The sequence below is a fragment of the Vidua chalybeata genome, chromosome Z (genome assembly GCF_026979565.1).
Source record: "Vidua chalybeata isolate OUT-0048 chromosome Z, bVidCha1 merged haplotype, whole genome shotgun sequence".
Lineage (NCBI taxonomy): Eukaryota > Metazoa > Chordata > Aves > Passeriformes > Viduidae > Vidua > Vidua chalybeata.
Window position 1 is genome coordinate 65,203,690 of NC_071570.1, and position 16,766 is coordinate 65,220,455.

Here is a 16,766-nt window from a genome sequence, read left to right on the forward strand (position 1 = left end):
TACTCTGCTGGTTCCAAAGTTTAAAGATATCTGAGTAATTATTTCAGGCCTTGTGCCAAAGATTGCTTGAACATCTTGCAGAGATGACTTTGTTCTGAAAATATGTGTGCAGATAGCCAATAGTGGTCTTGAAAGAGATCTGGGATAAAGATTTAAAACAACAAAATCCCCTGCCTTTCCTTGCCTTTCAGGATGGAGCTAATTTTTCTTGCCTGCGATTTCCCCTAAATGTCCCCTGGCAAAATACCACTTCCTCTTGTGTGTACCAATATGGAAGGATATTTTGCTGGAGAAATATAGTGTATAGAAACAACCAAGAAAGAATAAGGAAGTAATTTATTTTTTATTCAGCATGATAAACTTCATCCTACACTCTGAATCAACTGCCAAGTAGAAAAGGACTATCCTACTCACAGATACATGAAAAATCTAATGGATAGTTACCTTTATTAATCAGTTGATTTATTTACTATAAACCTTTTCACTTGCAAGTAGTGTTTGCATGCTTTAGGACAGAAAATTCATTATTCCTTCCTCCTCCCCTGGTAAGTTTTGCATAATTACCTGAACTTTAAAGGTGAAAATTGTAGCTCTACAGGCAAACATAATAAAACCACCTTCAAAGAAGTGCCTCAGAAACACAAAGCAGTGGTAATGTGTTATCTTTTATATTATCATTATTCTTAAGAGTAAATACTGTTGGTCTCTGATAAGCACATTCAAGCAGCACAAACAACCCTGCAGCCAGCTCCTTTTGACAAAAAGCTATTTTAGTGCCTGTCCTTCTCTAGGGAATTCTTGGGCAGGAGCGACACTTAGAGGAAAGCAGAGATGACACACTTAGTTTAAAATTAGTTTAAAAAACTAATTTTTTAAAATTAGTTTTCAATATAACTAAATAAATATGTATAAATAAAATCATTATCCTGCCCATGCCGAGGCAGGGATATGGTGGGTGCCTCCGTTTAGATTTTGGTGAGCCCCAGCATCACTTTAGATGATGGGGCTTGCTGAGTTTGGCTCCAGGTCCTGCTGCTAACACCTCCTTAACTTCTCAGACATCAAACTGCTATTTCCTTCATTTACTCTTCCTCTGGGGGAGCCTGTCCTCCCAGCACACACCAGATCCACATTTCCTCCCCTCACATTCCTGATTCACAGACATTATCCAGCACCTGCACAGGATTTCCTTCTGGGATGCAACTGCTCAATTTGGTGCCATCCCCACATCTTCAGCTTGAACCACCAGTCACTAATCTAATGCTTTCCTATTTGTCTTTCAATGTAAGAAAAATCAGCCAATTTCTCTCAGCTCTCCTGAATGATTTCTGAAAAATTTCCAATACTCTTAAATACTCTTAGCCTGTAGACCTGTAATGTTTTTCCTTTTGTCCAGTAATGGGTAGGAAGCTCACTCCCAGATGAGGCTGAGTTCCACCTCCTGGAAGGTAACTCTCTTTCTCCAAAATACTGTACAATAAATAGGGTAGAGATCATTGCTCTGGTAGCTTTGAAACATTTAGGATAACCCAGGGGTCTGCATGCTGCTGGTGATGTCTGATCACCCTTAGAGACAACTGGGGCAAATGCTCTGCTGTACTTGTGTGGGGAAAAGGAATTATGGACAATCACAGAGCCAAACAGGAATATTTTGGAGGGAGTTGTGGGCATGCAGAAATTCCCATGCAAGGAGTAGGAAAACTACAGGTGACATTTTCTCACATGTTGCTCTTAAAGCATTCTTCCCCTGCCCTGAGTAGTGGTGAAATATCTCAAGTGAAATTACTCCTCCCACCAAGAATCACTGGGTTATGTTTCAATGCAAATGTTTTTCCTCTATTTTCTACCCTGTGCAAATCAGACTTGTAAGGAAATGAAAGCTGCAGCAAATGAAAGCTGTAGCACAGCCTTGTTTCCTGCACTACAATCAACTCTGGACTGAAGTCTGTAAATAATTTTTAGGCTTTTGAAAGAGCTTTATTAAATCCTACTGTGTGGTGTTCTCAATTTAGAGACTAAAGGTTTTACAAGTTGAGCTGTTAACATCTACCTGCTTCACCCTGAAGTATCAAGGCACTTGTATCTATGTCTTTTTTAAGGAATTTCTGAACTACAGTGAAAGTGTGCTGGTTTGAAAATTACAAGTAATTACATTTTCAGAGAAGAAAATTGTGCTTTTCCCACTTGAACTCATTCCCTCATAAAAATCAAATAATCTTAATTATTTTATTACTTTATTACTGAAATCAGGTAATTTCAGAGAGGTGGTTAGCATCATTATCAATTCCTGTTCACTGTTGGAAGGCTTAAGTTTCCCTACATAAAACTGGCAGCTCTTAAACAATCCCTAAAGGCCAAAGGAGCATTGTGGGTTTTTTTTGTGTGTAGTGTTGGGCAGAGTTTAAGCAGCATATTAAAGTATGGAATACATCCAGAGACCCATGTCCCATGAAGAGCAGCTGAGAAGTTTGGGTTTGTCCTGTTTGGAGGGATGACCTCATGCTTCTCTGCAGCTTCCTGAGGAGGGGATGTGGAGAGGGAGCTACAGAACTCCCTGGGATCCAGTGGCAGGATGGGTGCGAAAGGCTCAAAGCTGTTTCAGAGGAGGTTCAGGAACGGAGTTCTTACAGAGGTGATGGATATCCCATGCCTGACCCCTGCCTTAAAACAAATTATTTGGACAATAGCCTTAATAAAAGGTTTTAACTTTTCTCAGGTCTGGAATGGTCAGGCAGTTGAACTAGATGATTTTCATAGGAATATTTCTATTATTTCTATTTCTATTCTAATTCCCCATTTTTTAAGGGCTTGCTGGAGGAACCTATTGATTTCACTCTTAGCTATCTCTTAGGCAGAGACTTTAGTTTTGTAGATAGCAGCAGAATGATATATTAATTACATGAACCTCTTTCATGCCTGCTTTAATCTTATCGGTTTAACTCCTTATATAACTGCTGAGATGACTCGAAGAATTACCTTATGGCTTGTCTCACATGCACACATGCACCCCTCCATTCTCTACGGGGCTGCTGTGCAGAGAAAATTGCAGCAGGTTTACGTCTCACTCCCTCTTTTCATTTGTGAAGAGAGTAAACAAAACTGCAGCAGGGAGGAAAGGAGGGAGAGAGGAGAGGAAGTGGTGTCCCAAGGGGTCAGGAACCTTGGCATGGAGCTTATCCCATAAATGCTTTTGGACCTATCTACAGGAAACTCCTGGAGAAGGTCACTGCCTGAGTTGGCTGCTGAGCAGAGTGTTCCTGAGAGCCCAGGAAGTCAGTCAGGGCAGGCAGAACCCAGGAAAATGTATCTTCAAGTTAAGGAATCCTGAAGACCAGACTCTTCTTTACCTGTTTGCTCCCTGATCTTTTCATTCCATCATTTTTCAAATTGCAGATTATTGCACTTTCCAGCTGTGGTGCTTGGGAATTCATCTGCTCTACACGCTTTTGGCTTAATTGGGGCATCCAAGCCTGCAAAAAGATCCAGTCTTTTGAGAGGCACTGAAGATATTCTGGCACAGAAACTCATCTTCAGTGCCTTTCACTGGGGAGTATTTGTGTAAGGTAAGAAACTTGGCAGTTTGCAGAAAACAGCTCAGAGGAATAACATTAAAAATAAAAACCAAATAATGCTGATATATTAAATAAGGTTCACCAGAAGGTGTTACCTGTTCTTAAAGCATGGAAATAGTATTACAAGCAACTTCTGTAGAAAAGAAGGTTGTGTCAACTATAGATCTTTATCCACCATGACAGAAGTTCTTAATGGAGCAGCAACAAGGTGCAAGATAAATTTTATATATTTTCCTAAGTAAATATAAATGCAGTTTGTTTTTTAGATTTGAGACTTAGGGAAAAACAAAAAGATTGGGCTGCTACAGAGCTCCTCATTTACACAGACATTCTGATTTTCCACCAAAACCCTGAGTCCTAAATATTTTAGGTTGTCATATTCGTTACCAAGGAAAGCATGTTAACATAACGGCAAATTGGTGGGGTTTTAAAATTATTTTTCTTTATAAAGAAAGTAGTCCACACAAGAGTTTGGTGCAGTTTTGTATGCCATTTAAACATTACATACCATTCCGTCCTAGTTTGTTTTCTAAGAGGAAAAAGAAGCTCATGAATTTTCCAAATGGAAAAAACACCACTAATCAGTGATAGAAAAATGAAAAATTCAGATGGCAAACTACAAAAGTGTAACTTCGGCAGAAAAATGAGAATACGTTTGAAAGTGATTATGTCTTAAGAATCCTGATATATTTAATCACTAGTAAGTTTTCAACTAATAAAATATTCCATTTGGGGAAAATTTTTCAAGGTAGTAAATTTTTTTTTTCTGTATGTATTTAACGATACAAAATTGTTTTGGTTTTTTTTTGGTTCTTAAAAACTAAATAAATATTTCTGGTCAAGCGAAAAAAGAAACAAGAACAAGACAACCTGAAAGGTGTCTAGAATAGCTAAATTATATGTCCCTTCAGATACACATTGCTCATTTTTGTCACTATTTCGGTCCAGATGTTTGTGATTCTAGAAATGCATATGGCTGGGTGATATTAAATGTATCACAGCTGAGTGTTCATCCCACAGCTCTGAAAAAGTAGCATCTATCAGCATTGCAGATGGGAGACAAGAAACCTTCAAACACGTAGTTTTTAAATAAAGCTTTGTTTTGCAAGAAATTCTTAGAAAGAATTCTGGCAAGTCACGAGTAAGGTGGGATGCATGAGGTCCAGAATCACCAAGAGGACACAGCTGCTGTAAAGGTTGCCACATGTTTTCCAGCTGCCTGCTGAATCTAGCAGGTGGTGCCAGGACATTGCAGTCATTGTCTCTGCCATATTCCTGGAATCCCTTAAGCAAATTGTGATGCCAAAGCTCCCAAGACTGGATGGATATTCCCAGATCCACTGAAGCCCCAGAGTGGTTCAGAAAAAGGCTTGGATCTCTGAGGTGCTGCTGACCAGTAAGACTTAGGAACAGGAGCAGGGCACCAAGTAAGCCTGTATGCACTGGAGCCATGAATTCTCCTCTGTACATTGAAATACATTTATTTTTTTTAAATATTGCCTTTGACAGACTTGCCTGAGTCACAGGATGGTCTAAGTTAAGGGGATAAATAATGAGCACTGTCATACTGAATTTTTATGACTGATAAAAACTCGGAATTAAAAAAAAACCTCAAGAATTTTCTTTATTACTCAGTCTATGCCTTCACCTTTACTCTGAAAAAAATACAAGGAATTAATCTTCTCTGTAACAGAAAATGTCATAATTAATACAATCATCTCCTTTTCCCATCACCTTTATACCTTGAACTGTGTCATTCCATGCTTGCTTGAGAATTTTGGCAAACAGCAGTTAATAAGCCCAGAGAGCATAAGAACACCTTAATGAGATCATCTACTTTGAAGGGGAAGGAGAATCTATAAAATTGCAATTATACTTCAAATGATACTTTCAAGATCCACAGTTAAACTGAATCATTAATAAACTATTTTTCCAGTTGTACTAAAAATCACTGTTCTGCAGTTGGAATTTTGGATGCAAGGTAGCAAAAGCTCTTTGGCTCAAACCCCACCTAGTATTGCTTGCATTTTTGTTTGCAGAACATCAGCTACCAAAATCTACCTAGATCTGATCCCAGACACAGACAGGCAGGGCTGCTCCCTGTGCAGGGATCAGCCCAGGGAGACTGAAGGTGATTAAGTAGGAGCTGAGAGAGAAAACTTCTGTCTCAACTGCAGCACCACACAGAAACTAGAGCTGCTAAATGCAACCAAAGACAAGGAGATTGCTGGTGGATGAAGACTGAACACTTGGCTACTCATCATTCTGAACTGGCTTGGCTTTTGGAAGGACTCCGCTGAAAGCTAGGGAAAACAGAGAACAACCATAAGGTAAGAAAAGGTCTCTTGGACACTGGGAGGAAACTGAACCATGGAATCTGCCGAGTTGGAAGGGACTATCCAGTCCAGCTTCTGGCTCTACACAGCCCCAACAATCCCGCCCTGTGCCTGACCAGAGCAGTGTCCAAACACTCCCAGAACTATCAGGTTTGGTGTTGTTACCACTGCCCTGGGAAACCTGTTCCAGTGCCCAACCACCCTCTGGGGGAAGAACCTTTCCCTGATACCCAATCTAAACCTGAAAACCCTGACCCAGCTTCAGGCTTCAGGTCCTATCACTGGGCACCAGAGTGAAGAGATCAGTGCCTGCCCTTCCTCTTCCCCTCCTGAGGATTTTGGAGACCCTGGTGAGTCTCCCCTCAGTCTCCTCCCCAAGTGCCCTCAGGCCCTACGGCCCTGTCCAGACGCCTCCCCATCCTCACTGCTCCAACAGCTTAATGCCCCAATCACCGTTTTATTAAAGAAACACTTTACACACCATTTCAGTACCCCTTGCCTGGGAAATCAACGTTAGAAATATTAATATTAAAAAAATACACAGTGCAAATTACATAACGATAAAAAAGTTGCTTAAACCAATGTTACAATTTGCTGATTCTATCCAGAAAAGAGTTAAGACATATCCCCAAGCAGTTCCCAAGACCAGGATGAAATGGTACAGTCCCAAAGCACTTAAACAGCACAAATTCTGTTTCCCTTACAGGAGTTACCAGTTTGCTCTGACCATCACTGGTTAGGAAAATTAATGAAAAACTAAGAAATTTTGTTATTTCATCACGAGCAACTACTACCAGCAAAGGCATGCTGCACATCTGATTAACTTTTTAACAATTAGGAGCTCTGACATGTGAACAGATAAAAAGCAGGAAAGTCAAAACCCAGGTTTAGTAAGGCAGGTAATGGAATGTGCTGTTATGTGTAAGAAATGTTTCTTCAAATGCTGCCATCCTTTAAATGCCAGCTCTTAGCAGTACTGAATTGTTCAATCTTATAAACTGATTATGTGTTTTAGTGACACACTTTCCCTCTGAAACTCAAGGACTCAAAGGTGAACAAAATTAATGGGCAAAAGCTGGGCTGAATAGTGTCTACTCACAAAAAAAGCCACAACTTACTAGTGACAAAATACTTTAGACATCATACCTATCAGTGTTACACATATTCTTCAGCTATATTAAAAACAATATTCAACATAAAAATTGTTTTCAGCCAAACTAAAGAACTACACAACAGTTTCCTGCATCAAGTAAATAATAAAAAAAATATCCCCTGCAAGAGTCAGCACAGAAAAACTCCAGATCTTTTGCAAGCTGCACTTTATCTCACTGCACACAGGAGGAGGACAGAAACAAGAACTGAAAGGGTTTATAACTGCAAGTACAGTCTACAGACCCTTGAAGGGAACACAGCTCAGTAAAATCTCACTACTCTGAAGGCTTTCAGTTAAATTTGTCTGCAAACAAAAAGATCCATGGAACTTAGGTGTGTGTCTAATCATGAAAAATGTTTAGACAGAACAGATAGGAAGCTCAAGTCACCATTGGAATACAAAGAATAAAATACTGCAGAAATCTGAAACGTACATTGCTCAATACTACTTATTTACAAGGTCGCTATTCAAAGATCACTGACCTCTAAAATTATTTCACAAACCAATCTGTTTTTACAGGTCTTAATCCTATAAATACTGGTTTTGTCAATACACTGCCACATTAAGAATATATGATCATTTATATCAAGACTAAATTTATTCTGTTTTTTCTGTTCATCTGTAGTAAAGAGCATTGCTCACCTGATTACTTTGTGTACTTCAGCAAATTAAATGAGAAGTATTTGGTTAAAACACAGCCTTAACTCCTAAAACTAACATGTGACTAAAAACACTTCCTAAGGTGACGCAGGGCTCTTATTTAGAAAAATCTAAACAGTTTCTGAGAACTCAGCAAACAAGTAACAAGACAATTAAAAGTCTTTCATGCTGTTAAATTTAGCTAAGAATTACCTCCTGCTCTTCAGCATCAAGTATTCCCCATGCTTTGAAAACAAGAAGCCAGGGGATTATAAGAAAAGCTAATTTAACATGTTTTTATAGAGACTCTGCTATCAAGAATATTAGGAACTAAAAGATCTCCAAATCATGGGCATTATCAATTTCAATAGTATCCTCAGGTTCCATCTTTGCCTCGTGGTGCCCCTCCTGCAGGTCATCCAGGGAAGCCAGAGCCTCGTTTGTGTCACTGGCAAAAGTCTCCCGAGATGCATCATCATATTCCTGCAGGTTAAGCCCCTTGATGGCCTTTTTCATCTTCTTCCCCAGAACTTGTATCCTCCTCTTCTTGGCAGCTTTTTTGTTTTCATACTCCTTTTGGTTTTCCAGATAGAATATTTCCTTGAAAGAAGTAAACAACAACAACAAATTTTTGCATATTCATTTTACTGGTATTTCCTAAAAAAAAAAAGTGAAGTAATAAAAAAGACCACAAACCTACAAATAATGGTCAATATTTAACTAAGCTACTTGTTATTGAGAGCAGAAGTGTGAGAAAAGACTGCACTTAAGGAAGAGGGGTAGAACAGAGAATTTCTTTTCTAATAGTGTAAAGTAATCAGAATTGCAACTTTTAAAACTTTTTTCTGAACACTGTAAGCTATGAAAGGATGTTGGGGTTTTATTTTCCTGTTTCTTTTTTTTTTTTTATCCAAACAAACAATCACAATGTGGACACAAAGTTGACTTTTTTCTCAATTCCCAGTACTAGACCCTAGAAGGGTTTACAGAATTTCCTGTAGCCACCTACAAGTAAAATAAAAACTCTAACAAAAACTCTTTTAAAAAAGTAACATAGGCCATCAAAAAAAAAAAAAGTTGGTATTTTCTGCACTAAGTAAAAAGATCTCAGAGAAATAATGTTTACAAGCTTACAAAACTGATTTAAAGAGCACTACAGTGAGCAATTCAGATTAGGTTCAGACCATCAACTAATTTAATGAGAAATTCTGCTTGGTGCCACAGCTGGAACGATACAGGACAAAAATATTCTACTGGGAGACCTGCATTCAATCCATGCACCATGACAAAAAGCTCCAAGGGGAGAAACACAATGTGGACAACTTTGCTGTAAAGAATACAAATATACAGATTAGGAAAATCTAACATTTACCTCTGCCAGACTCTACAGCCTCATCCTCCTCAACAGGTTTTTGTGACTGGCAACATGCAAAAGTGAGTTCTCAGTGCTTAGAGTTAATGGCAATTCAACAATTTTTGAGTAGGTCTTTTATCTTTTGCCTGTCTTTTGAATGTGAAAGCCTGGTTTCAATGGAATATACAGTTACATTTGTTAGAAGTTAGAGAGTTTCAGTCGTGACATTTCTAGTAGGAGGAAAAAATCCAAATTAGAATGTACATTTGCACTCCTGACATTTTTACCTTGATTTTTTCTTCTTTGATGCTCGGTGTGTTCTTCAGCAGGTTTAAATAGACACCCCCAGGTGTTCTTCTCCTGGTGCCATTCTTAATAGGGAGAGAGGAAATTGGGAATAGCATGCTTAATGCTAAGTGTTGACAAAAAAAATAGCCTCTAAGGCAACACTCAGTGTTGAGACAGAATAAAGCCAATTTAAGTTCTGCTGTGTCAAATACCACATGCAAATAACCTTGGCTGTGTCTCATTTGTGACTGAATTAGTCATATGAAGGTCAACAATCAGCCTGCTAAATCTGGACAGGAAAATCATCAAGTTACCAAAAAAAAATCTTTTAGAATGTAATGCTAAGTTGTTAAAACCACACAACCAACCCGATTTTGGTAGTGAAGAAACAAAATATGAATAATATTCCAATTACTTCCACAGCTATCTGCAACAAGTTATGCACTAAGTTACAGAGTCAGAGCATTCCTAACACATAAGCCCAGTAAAATGTCAAAAAAATTCTAATAAAATTATGTTCATGTCAAGGTTTTTTTAATAATTGTGCTCAGAAATGCTACAACTTGTCTGTGTTATCTACAGGATTTTGCATTTCTGTTGAAGGCATAGGAAACACAACCTGTACTTTAAAATTCCTCCCCACATGTTCGACCCAGAAATTTTCAGTGCAGCAACAGCAGTGCATGGAAGGGGCTCAGCTTTGAAATTTCTGTAAATCACAAGTGCTAACTATTATACTATTGTTCAATTAAAATTCACAGTATAAAACACTGCTTTTACTCCAGTAGAAACTGGATGATGCTGGTGCAAAATGTGATACTTTCCTGCTATAATAATGTACTATATAAGCTAAAAATTCCAAGAAGAGGGATGCTCAGGTTTCAAGAAGATTCTTGACACAGCACATGTGAACATCTTTTTTATCACCTGCATTTCATGGTGCCTTCTGTGATCTGCCTTTCAAAGAGTGTACTCCAATCTGCTCCCAAAGCAACCTGTGCCACCAGGAGCTGTGCCCCTTCATCTCCTCTGTTAAACACTTTTAAATTTAGCTTTCAAGACAACAGAATGCTTCTAACACAACTAGCTAGATGGAATTTGGTGCCTTTTGTTTTTTGAAAGAGGAAGGCAGGGTTGATTGTGCTCCCCTACTTGTTTTTTGCCTCCTCTCTACTTCCAAGTGATGAAACTTAACAATTGTAATCAAGTGAAAGTATTTCCAAATTCTCAACCACAGTTTTTCTTACCCACTGTTTTTTGCACTGGGGCTCATTATTTAACAAGAACAAAAACATACAAAAAATTGAGAACCTAACCATGGAGTATAGGGGTTTTTACCACGATTTTTAACAGAAATCAGTGCTCAGTTTTGCTCTGCTGATACACAAGCCAGTGGTTCCCTAATAAAGCAAACAGTTTTCCTTTTGGGAGTTATTCAGCAAATGGGATGTTGGAAATGCTGGTTTTTATTCAAGCCTGAGAATCCTTCATCCTCAAGGATGAGGGAAAGATTCCAAGGAGAGCCACAGTAACAGACACAACATTATCCCTGCAAATCAGACACCAATCTCAGCACAACAACCTGGGTAATCTCCAGGTTCATTCACCTTATTGTTTGCTCAAATCCTGCTGGAAGGTTACACTGATGTTTATTAGGGAAGTCTCATGGCAAGGGAAGGCCATAAAACTGCAGGAGAACATGTCCAGCATGACAGACTTGCAACAGCACTCTGTGAAAATTCTACAAGTAAAAAGCTGTGTTGCCCTGCCCATCCCTGGCAAGCCCACAGGATGACAATTTCCTTACCACGATGAACAGTCCGCCATTCTGTTCTACTTCAGCTGTTTCCATCAGCAGCTCAATGGCTTTTCTCTTCCCAATTATTTTCACAACTCGAGCAATTAAGTCTTTCTTTGGTTCACAAAGTCTGAACAGAGAAGAAGAAAAAAAAAAAAAAAAAAAAAAAAAAAGAGCCACATTTATTGTCTGGATAATTCATTGAGTATTACTGACTGTGGAACTTCCACAATGAATAATTCATTTTGTGCTGAAGAGTCTATGTGTTCAAATGTGTTTAAGTGGTTTACTGAATCAGATTTCAAAATACTGAGCTTCTGAAGCATGTTTTTTCTCTGCAGCATGCATTTTTAACTTGTTTCAATGAAAATGCCTTGAGTGGTTATGTTTCTTATATCGATGTGTGAAATATCAAACCAAATACAAAACTGCAAGACCTGCATAAACCTCTGAAATAAAAGTATAAAAGCTTCTTGTGCATTTAACAGTTAAAATTAACTTTTTACAGTTGAATCAGCAACTGGAGAAAACAGGAAGTATACAAGTTCCCCTGTATCATGTGCCATTTCAGTCAAACCTACATAACAATGAAGAAATCAGTTTATTGACTGATCTACGATAATCTATAAAAAGCAAACAAAACAATAAGAAAAATTACAACCAGAACCCTATTGATACAGCTTAATGCCGACACTACTACAGTTAGAAAAAAAAGGCTTCTGACCTATTTTAATGAAGCTCTATACAACAAAAAGGAGTTTATTGCAAGAAATATGCTCGAACTTTTCAAATTAAGAAATGAGGAACTACCCAGAACTATTAACAGCATTAATAACTAATTGCTGTAGTATTATCAGATTCTGAAGTAATACCACATGTATAAAAACAACTATAATAATAATAAACCCAAGTTTTATTTAAATGCCAAGCTAAGTGTCAGTAAATCTTCTAACTCTTGTTTCCCATTTAACATAATTTTCATTCCTTGCACCACTAAAAGAGAAGTGTGGTGTTTAACTCCATCCAAAACACTGCACTGTCCAAGTTATCTACAGTTTCAAAGGTTTAGAACTTAAAAAAGATTTTTGTGGTGACCACAGCATGTGTGCATTAGTGTCAACCATTGGGTATTTCCCCAAAAAAAAGCCACTACTAAATCTGTTTAGTGAGAAGCAGTATTTTTCCTTGCCCTAGTCTCAAATAACAAGCAAGCCCTAGTAGCTCTGTACAATAACAAACAGCCCTAGTGGCTCTGTAAATAAAAATATAAAAATTCAAAGAAACAGGCAGTATTATTTGGATGTTTCCATAAGATCACCAGCCACAGTGATGCATTTTTATCACAGGATTTTGGAAATGCTTTTTGTGATCTTTATGCCTAGAGAAGGCTGACCTAGAACAGAGTCTAGACAGAGTTAAAAGAATAAAGTAGGGATTTATTAGAAGGCCTCAACAGATTCATCTTGGGCAGCACAAGAGTCCAGCCAGGGCTACATCCCAAGTGAACCCAGAATGATCAGAAAAATGGACGACCAGTCACAGGGTCTCTCACTTCTATAAGTTCTGCTCCATTTGCATATTGCAGTTAATTGTCCAATTCCAGCTTTAGCCCATGAAGTCCCATCCTTCTTGTTTTTCTCTCTTCAGCCCATATTGTTTATGCTCTTTGGCCTGAGATTTGGATCATTTGTCCTTGGTCCCCAGCTGGAGAAGGAATTGTTTTGTCTCCCTGCTCTGTGCAGAGAGCTCACCATCCCCTAATATGAAGCTCAGTATACACTAAAGCAGCCTAGAATCTGAAAACTGTAAAAGCTAAAACCTGAGGCATCAATCTGGTGTGACACCTTATTTAGCAGCACTGGAGCTTCCACCCCGACTTCCTTCTAGCAACCACCAATACTTAGTGAAGATGCACCATAATTTAACTCACCGATAAGCAATTTCATCTGCCACTTTTTCATCTGAATCCTCCTCTGTTATCTCATACCTTCCCTTGTATTTCATCTCTTGCCTTTCCCCCAGTCTGTCTTTCACGGGCCGCTTCCGCTTGAGGAAGCCCTGCCCGTTTTCCTCCTCTGCCGGCAACGTCTTCTTGTCATCGTGCATGTATTCATCCAGCTCCTTATCCAAAGTCTCTGCCTCCTTCTGCTGGGCTTCCTTCATCAGCTTTTTAGCCAGCAGGTAGTTGTAAGTCTCAGACTGCCTGCTCCTGTCAATTGAACCGTCCATGCCCAGAATCCCAAGCTCAGTTGCCACGGCATCCTGGTTCTGCTCCTGGAGCACGGCGCCCCAGATGTTGTTGACCTTCTTCCCGCACAGAGCAGTCTGTTTTTGGTGGCTCTGGCTGAGCTGGAAGGGCTCAGGTTTGCCAGGGGAGAAGTTGAAGCATTTCTGCCTCTTTCGCTTCCACAGGCAGCTATCGTCATCGGAGTCAGAGCCACTCTCCTCGCTGGAGTCCAGGCTCTTGGTGGTCCTGTAAGGAACACTGGGAGTACAGGCTGAGAGGCTGCTCTGGAAGGGTCTGCAGGAATCACTGCCAGCATGCAGCTTCTGGAATTAAAAATGAACCAAAATCTATTATTCAGTGAAAATTAGAAGGGCTATCAAGTCATCGATCAGCTAAAGTACATAATTTTGACCCCCATGGCCATGCAGACCTCCACGAGCATCTCCTGGGCCGCAGCACAGGGGCATCCTTTGAAATGCCTGTATTTTGTGTGCATGAGCATGACACAGAGCATGGCTGACATAGAAACACATCAAGAGCTGCTTTTCTCCTCAAGGCAAACTTTGCTGAGCAAAAATTATTACAGAACTGGAAAAGTGATGAATATGCACAAACTGGACAAAGATGCAAAATGCACAGCAGGCTCTAAGAACACTAAAATACCAGAACAACACAGCAACCTACCAGAGCATTGTCTAACATCAGAGAAGTTAATAATCTCTCTGCAGTTTCAAGTGACAAGACCAAATGACCAAAAATAAACCCTAAAATAAACCCACAAAACTGGGAAGGTACTCACACTAAGAGTGTTCTGTGATCCCTGCTCAGTCAGGACAGCACATGACCAACTTGGGGACAGCAGAACCTTTACAGAACCACCCATTTTTCCTCCTTTAAATCAACAAGACACTATGGATTAACTATGTCTTATGAATTAGAACAAACACTAAAAAATCATTCCACTGATACACAAATACTCATGAAATGCTTTTACTCCTAATTCCAGTTATTCCCTGACTGATTTCTTATCATAAAGTTATATGCTGTTCCATTATCTTTCAAAATAAGATCTCGTCCTTCACTTTCAAGTGAAATCAGAATTCTTTGTTTAGCCTTACTGTTTTCATCAACATGGCACTGTTTCTTCTTTCTCCAAAAAGGAAAAGGGAAGTATTCAACTTACCACATTACAAAATACAAACATTTAACTTCAAGTGTAATGCAAAAACCCCAAACCCAGCATAAATAAAAAAAAGACTGAACATTTCTGTAAAAAAAATATTTTGTGCTTCATTTCTCCAAACTATATTGCAAAGATCAAAATAACTGGAGAGAATAAAATTTGTTACACATACAGTGCCACACACTGCTCTTTGAAATCTTTTTCAATCTGTAAACTGCCGTGAATACCTTGTATTCTCAGTACAAATTCCTCGAAGAATAAATTCCTCATGCCCTCCGCGAATCACAGACTGGTTGGAGTTGGGAGGGATCTTAAATTCCATCCATGGCAGGGACACCTTCCGCTGTCCCAGGCTGCTCCAAGCCCCAGTGTCCAACCTGGCCTTGGGCACTGCCAGGGATCCAGGGACAGCCACAGCTGCTCTGGGCACCCAGTGCCAGGGCCTGCCCACCATGCCAGGGAACAATTCCTGATTGCCAATGTCCCATCCAGCCCTGCCCTGTGGCAGTGGGAGCCATTCCCTGTGTCCTGTCCCTCCAGCCCTTGGCAATTGTCTCTCTCCATCTTTCCTGCAGCCCCTTCAGGCCCTGCAAGGCCACACTGAGCTCAGCCCAAAGCTTCTCCTGCCCAGGTGAGCAATGGCAGCTGTGCCAGCCTTTCCTACCAGCAGAACTGCTGCATCCCTCTGCTCATCCTGGAGCTTCCTCTGCCCTGGCTCCAGCAGCTCCAGCTCCTCCCTGCGCTGGGGACTTCGGGCTGGTGGCGGAGGGGCATAACGGGACAGAGAGAGACACGGGGACAGCGCTGACATCTCCACCCAGACACGGAGAGACGCGAGCGAGCCGCGGGGTCCCGGGGCTGGCAGCGCTCGGGGCTCTCTGTGTGGTCGCCCAGCGGCTCGCCACCATTATCGCCGCTGTCCCCATTGTTCCCGCGCGCGCCACGCGCCCGGCGCGGCAGCGGCTCCGCGGGGAGACCCCGGCGGCACCAGCGCAGGGACAGCCAGGAGCACAGGGACAAGCCAGCAGCCCCTGGAGAGGGCCGGGAACGAGCGCCCCACGCCGGCATAAACCCCTCAGGCGCGGCCTCCGCGGCCTTCACGTCCCGCAGCTCCCGGCCCGGCGCTCCGGCCGCTGCCCACCCTCACCTGTCCGGGGGAGCCGGCGCCGGGCATGTCCGAGTCGGAGCCGGACAGCTCGCCGTCCTCCACGTCGCCGTCCATGCCGCTCACCTCCTGCGCCATATCCCGGCGGAAGGGTGGAGCGCGGTGGCGGGGTGGGACAGCGCGTCCGTCCGGGGCCGGCCCGGCCGCGGCTCCTCCTTCCCGCCTCCTGCGCTGTGGGAGTGCCTCATGGGGGAGCGAAGCGCGGCGCTGTCGGCGTCGCGGCGTGCCCCGGGCGGCTGGTGCGGCTCTGGGATGCTCGGCAGAAGCGTGCGGGGTGTGGGAAGCGGCGAGTTTGCCCTCAGCCGCGTGTTCTTTGGGGTGGTGTCTCGGTGTGCTTTCAAGGCTGATCAAAAGAAAGGAGGTTCATTCTCATCAGTGGCACAGGCAGCAGATGCATCCCGTAGTCAGGGACGTCCTGGAATTGACGAGCTGGAAGGGTGCATAAATAAAGGTGTGGAGAAGACAAGGCTATGAAGGAATTAATGTGAAAAATGCATATTTTATGATTGGCTTTTCGCAAATATTACAATTAATATTATATGTGTAATGTTAAAAAGTTATGTTGTATTAATTCTCTTGCGTGGTGTGTTAAATATAGTTATAGGTTATAACAATATGTTAAAATAGAAACTCTGCGATGTAAGATTTTTTACTAGCTCAAGAAAGAGATGAGATAATCAAGAAATTCTTTGCACAGAGATTACAGCAACTGGACAAAGAGTTACAGCCTCCTTATCAGAAAAGACAAACATTCTTCTACCTTCTCTCTGTCTTTACGGAACCACTAGGATTAAGGGGAAGAAGTTGACAAAAACCAGAAGAATTCTTAATTTGCAAGGAATTTACGCATCATGTGTGAGATATATGAATATGCAACAGGTTATTTTTAAGGGTTATTCCTTTGTTCACAAGGCATGTTTTTGGCAGCTTAATACCCAAAAACATCTCGACATCCATAGTTCTTTGTTTTTTATTGTCTTGTCATTGTCCTAACTCTAAATTTTTATTACTCTAATTGTATTACTATTTTTATAACCATTTTATTATTATT

The 16,766-nt window shown here is 40.9% G+C and overlaps 1 protein-coding gene across 1 annotated transcript; it reads right to left on the minus strand.

Annotated features, from left to right (window-relative positions):
• Positions 1 to 5,170: 5,170 nt before the first annotated feature.
• PHAX (phosphorylated adaptor for RNA export) lies at positions 5,171 to 15,830 on the minus strand. Its single transcript, XM_053932125.1, has 5 exons — positions 15,698 to 15,830; positions 13,071 to 13,690; positions 11,150 to 11,270; positions 9,342 to 9,425; positions 5,171 to 8,300 (listed from the first exon to the last, which is right to left on the minus strand). The coding sequence occupies exons 1-5, from the start codon at positions 15,791 to 15,793 to the stop codon at positions 8,031 to 8,033; spliced, it is 1,191 nt and encodes a 396-aa protein (XP_053788100.1). The 5' UTR covers positions 15,794 to 15,830; the 3' UTR covers positions 5,171 to 8,030.
• Positions 15,831 to 16,766: the final 936 nt, after the last annotated feature.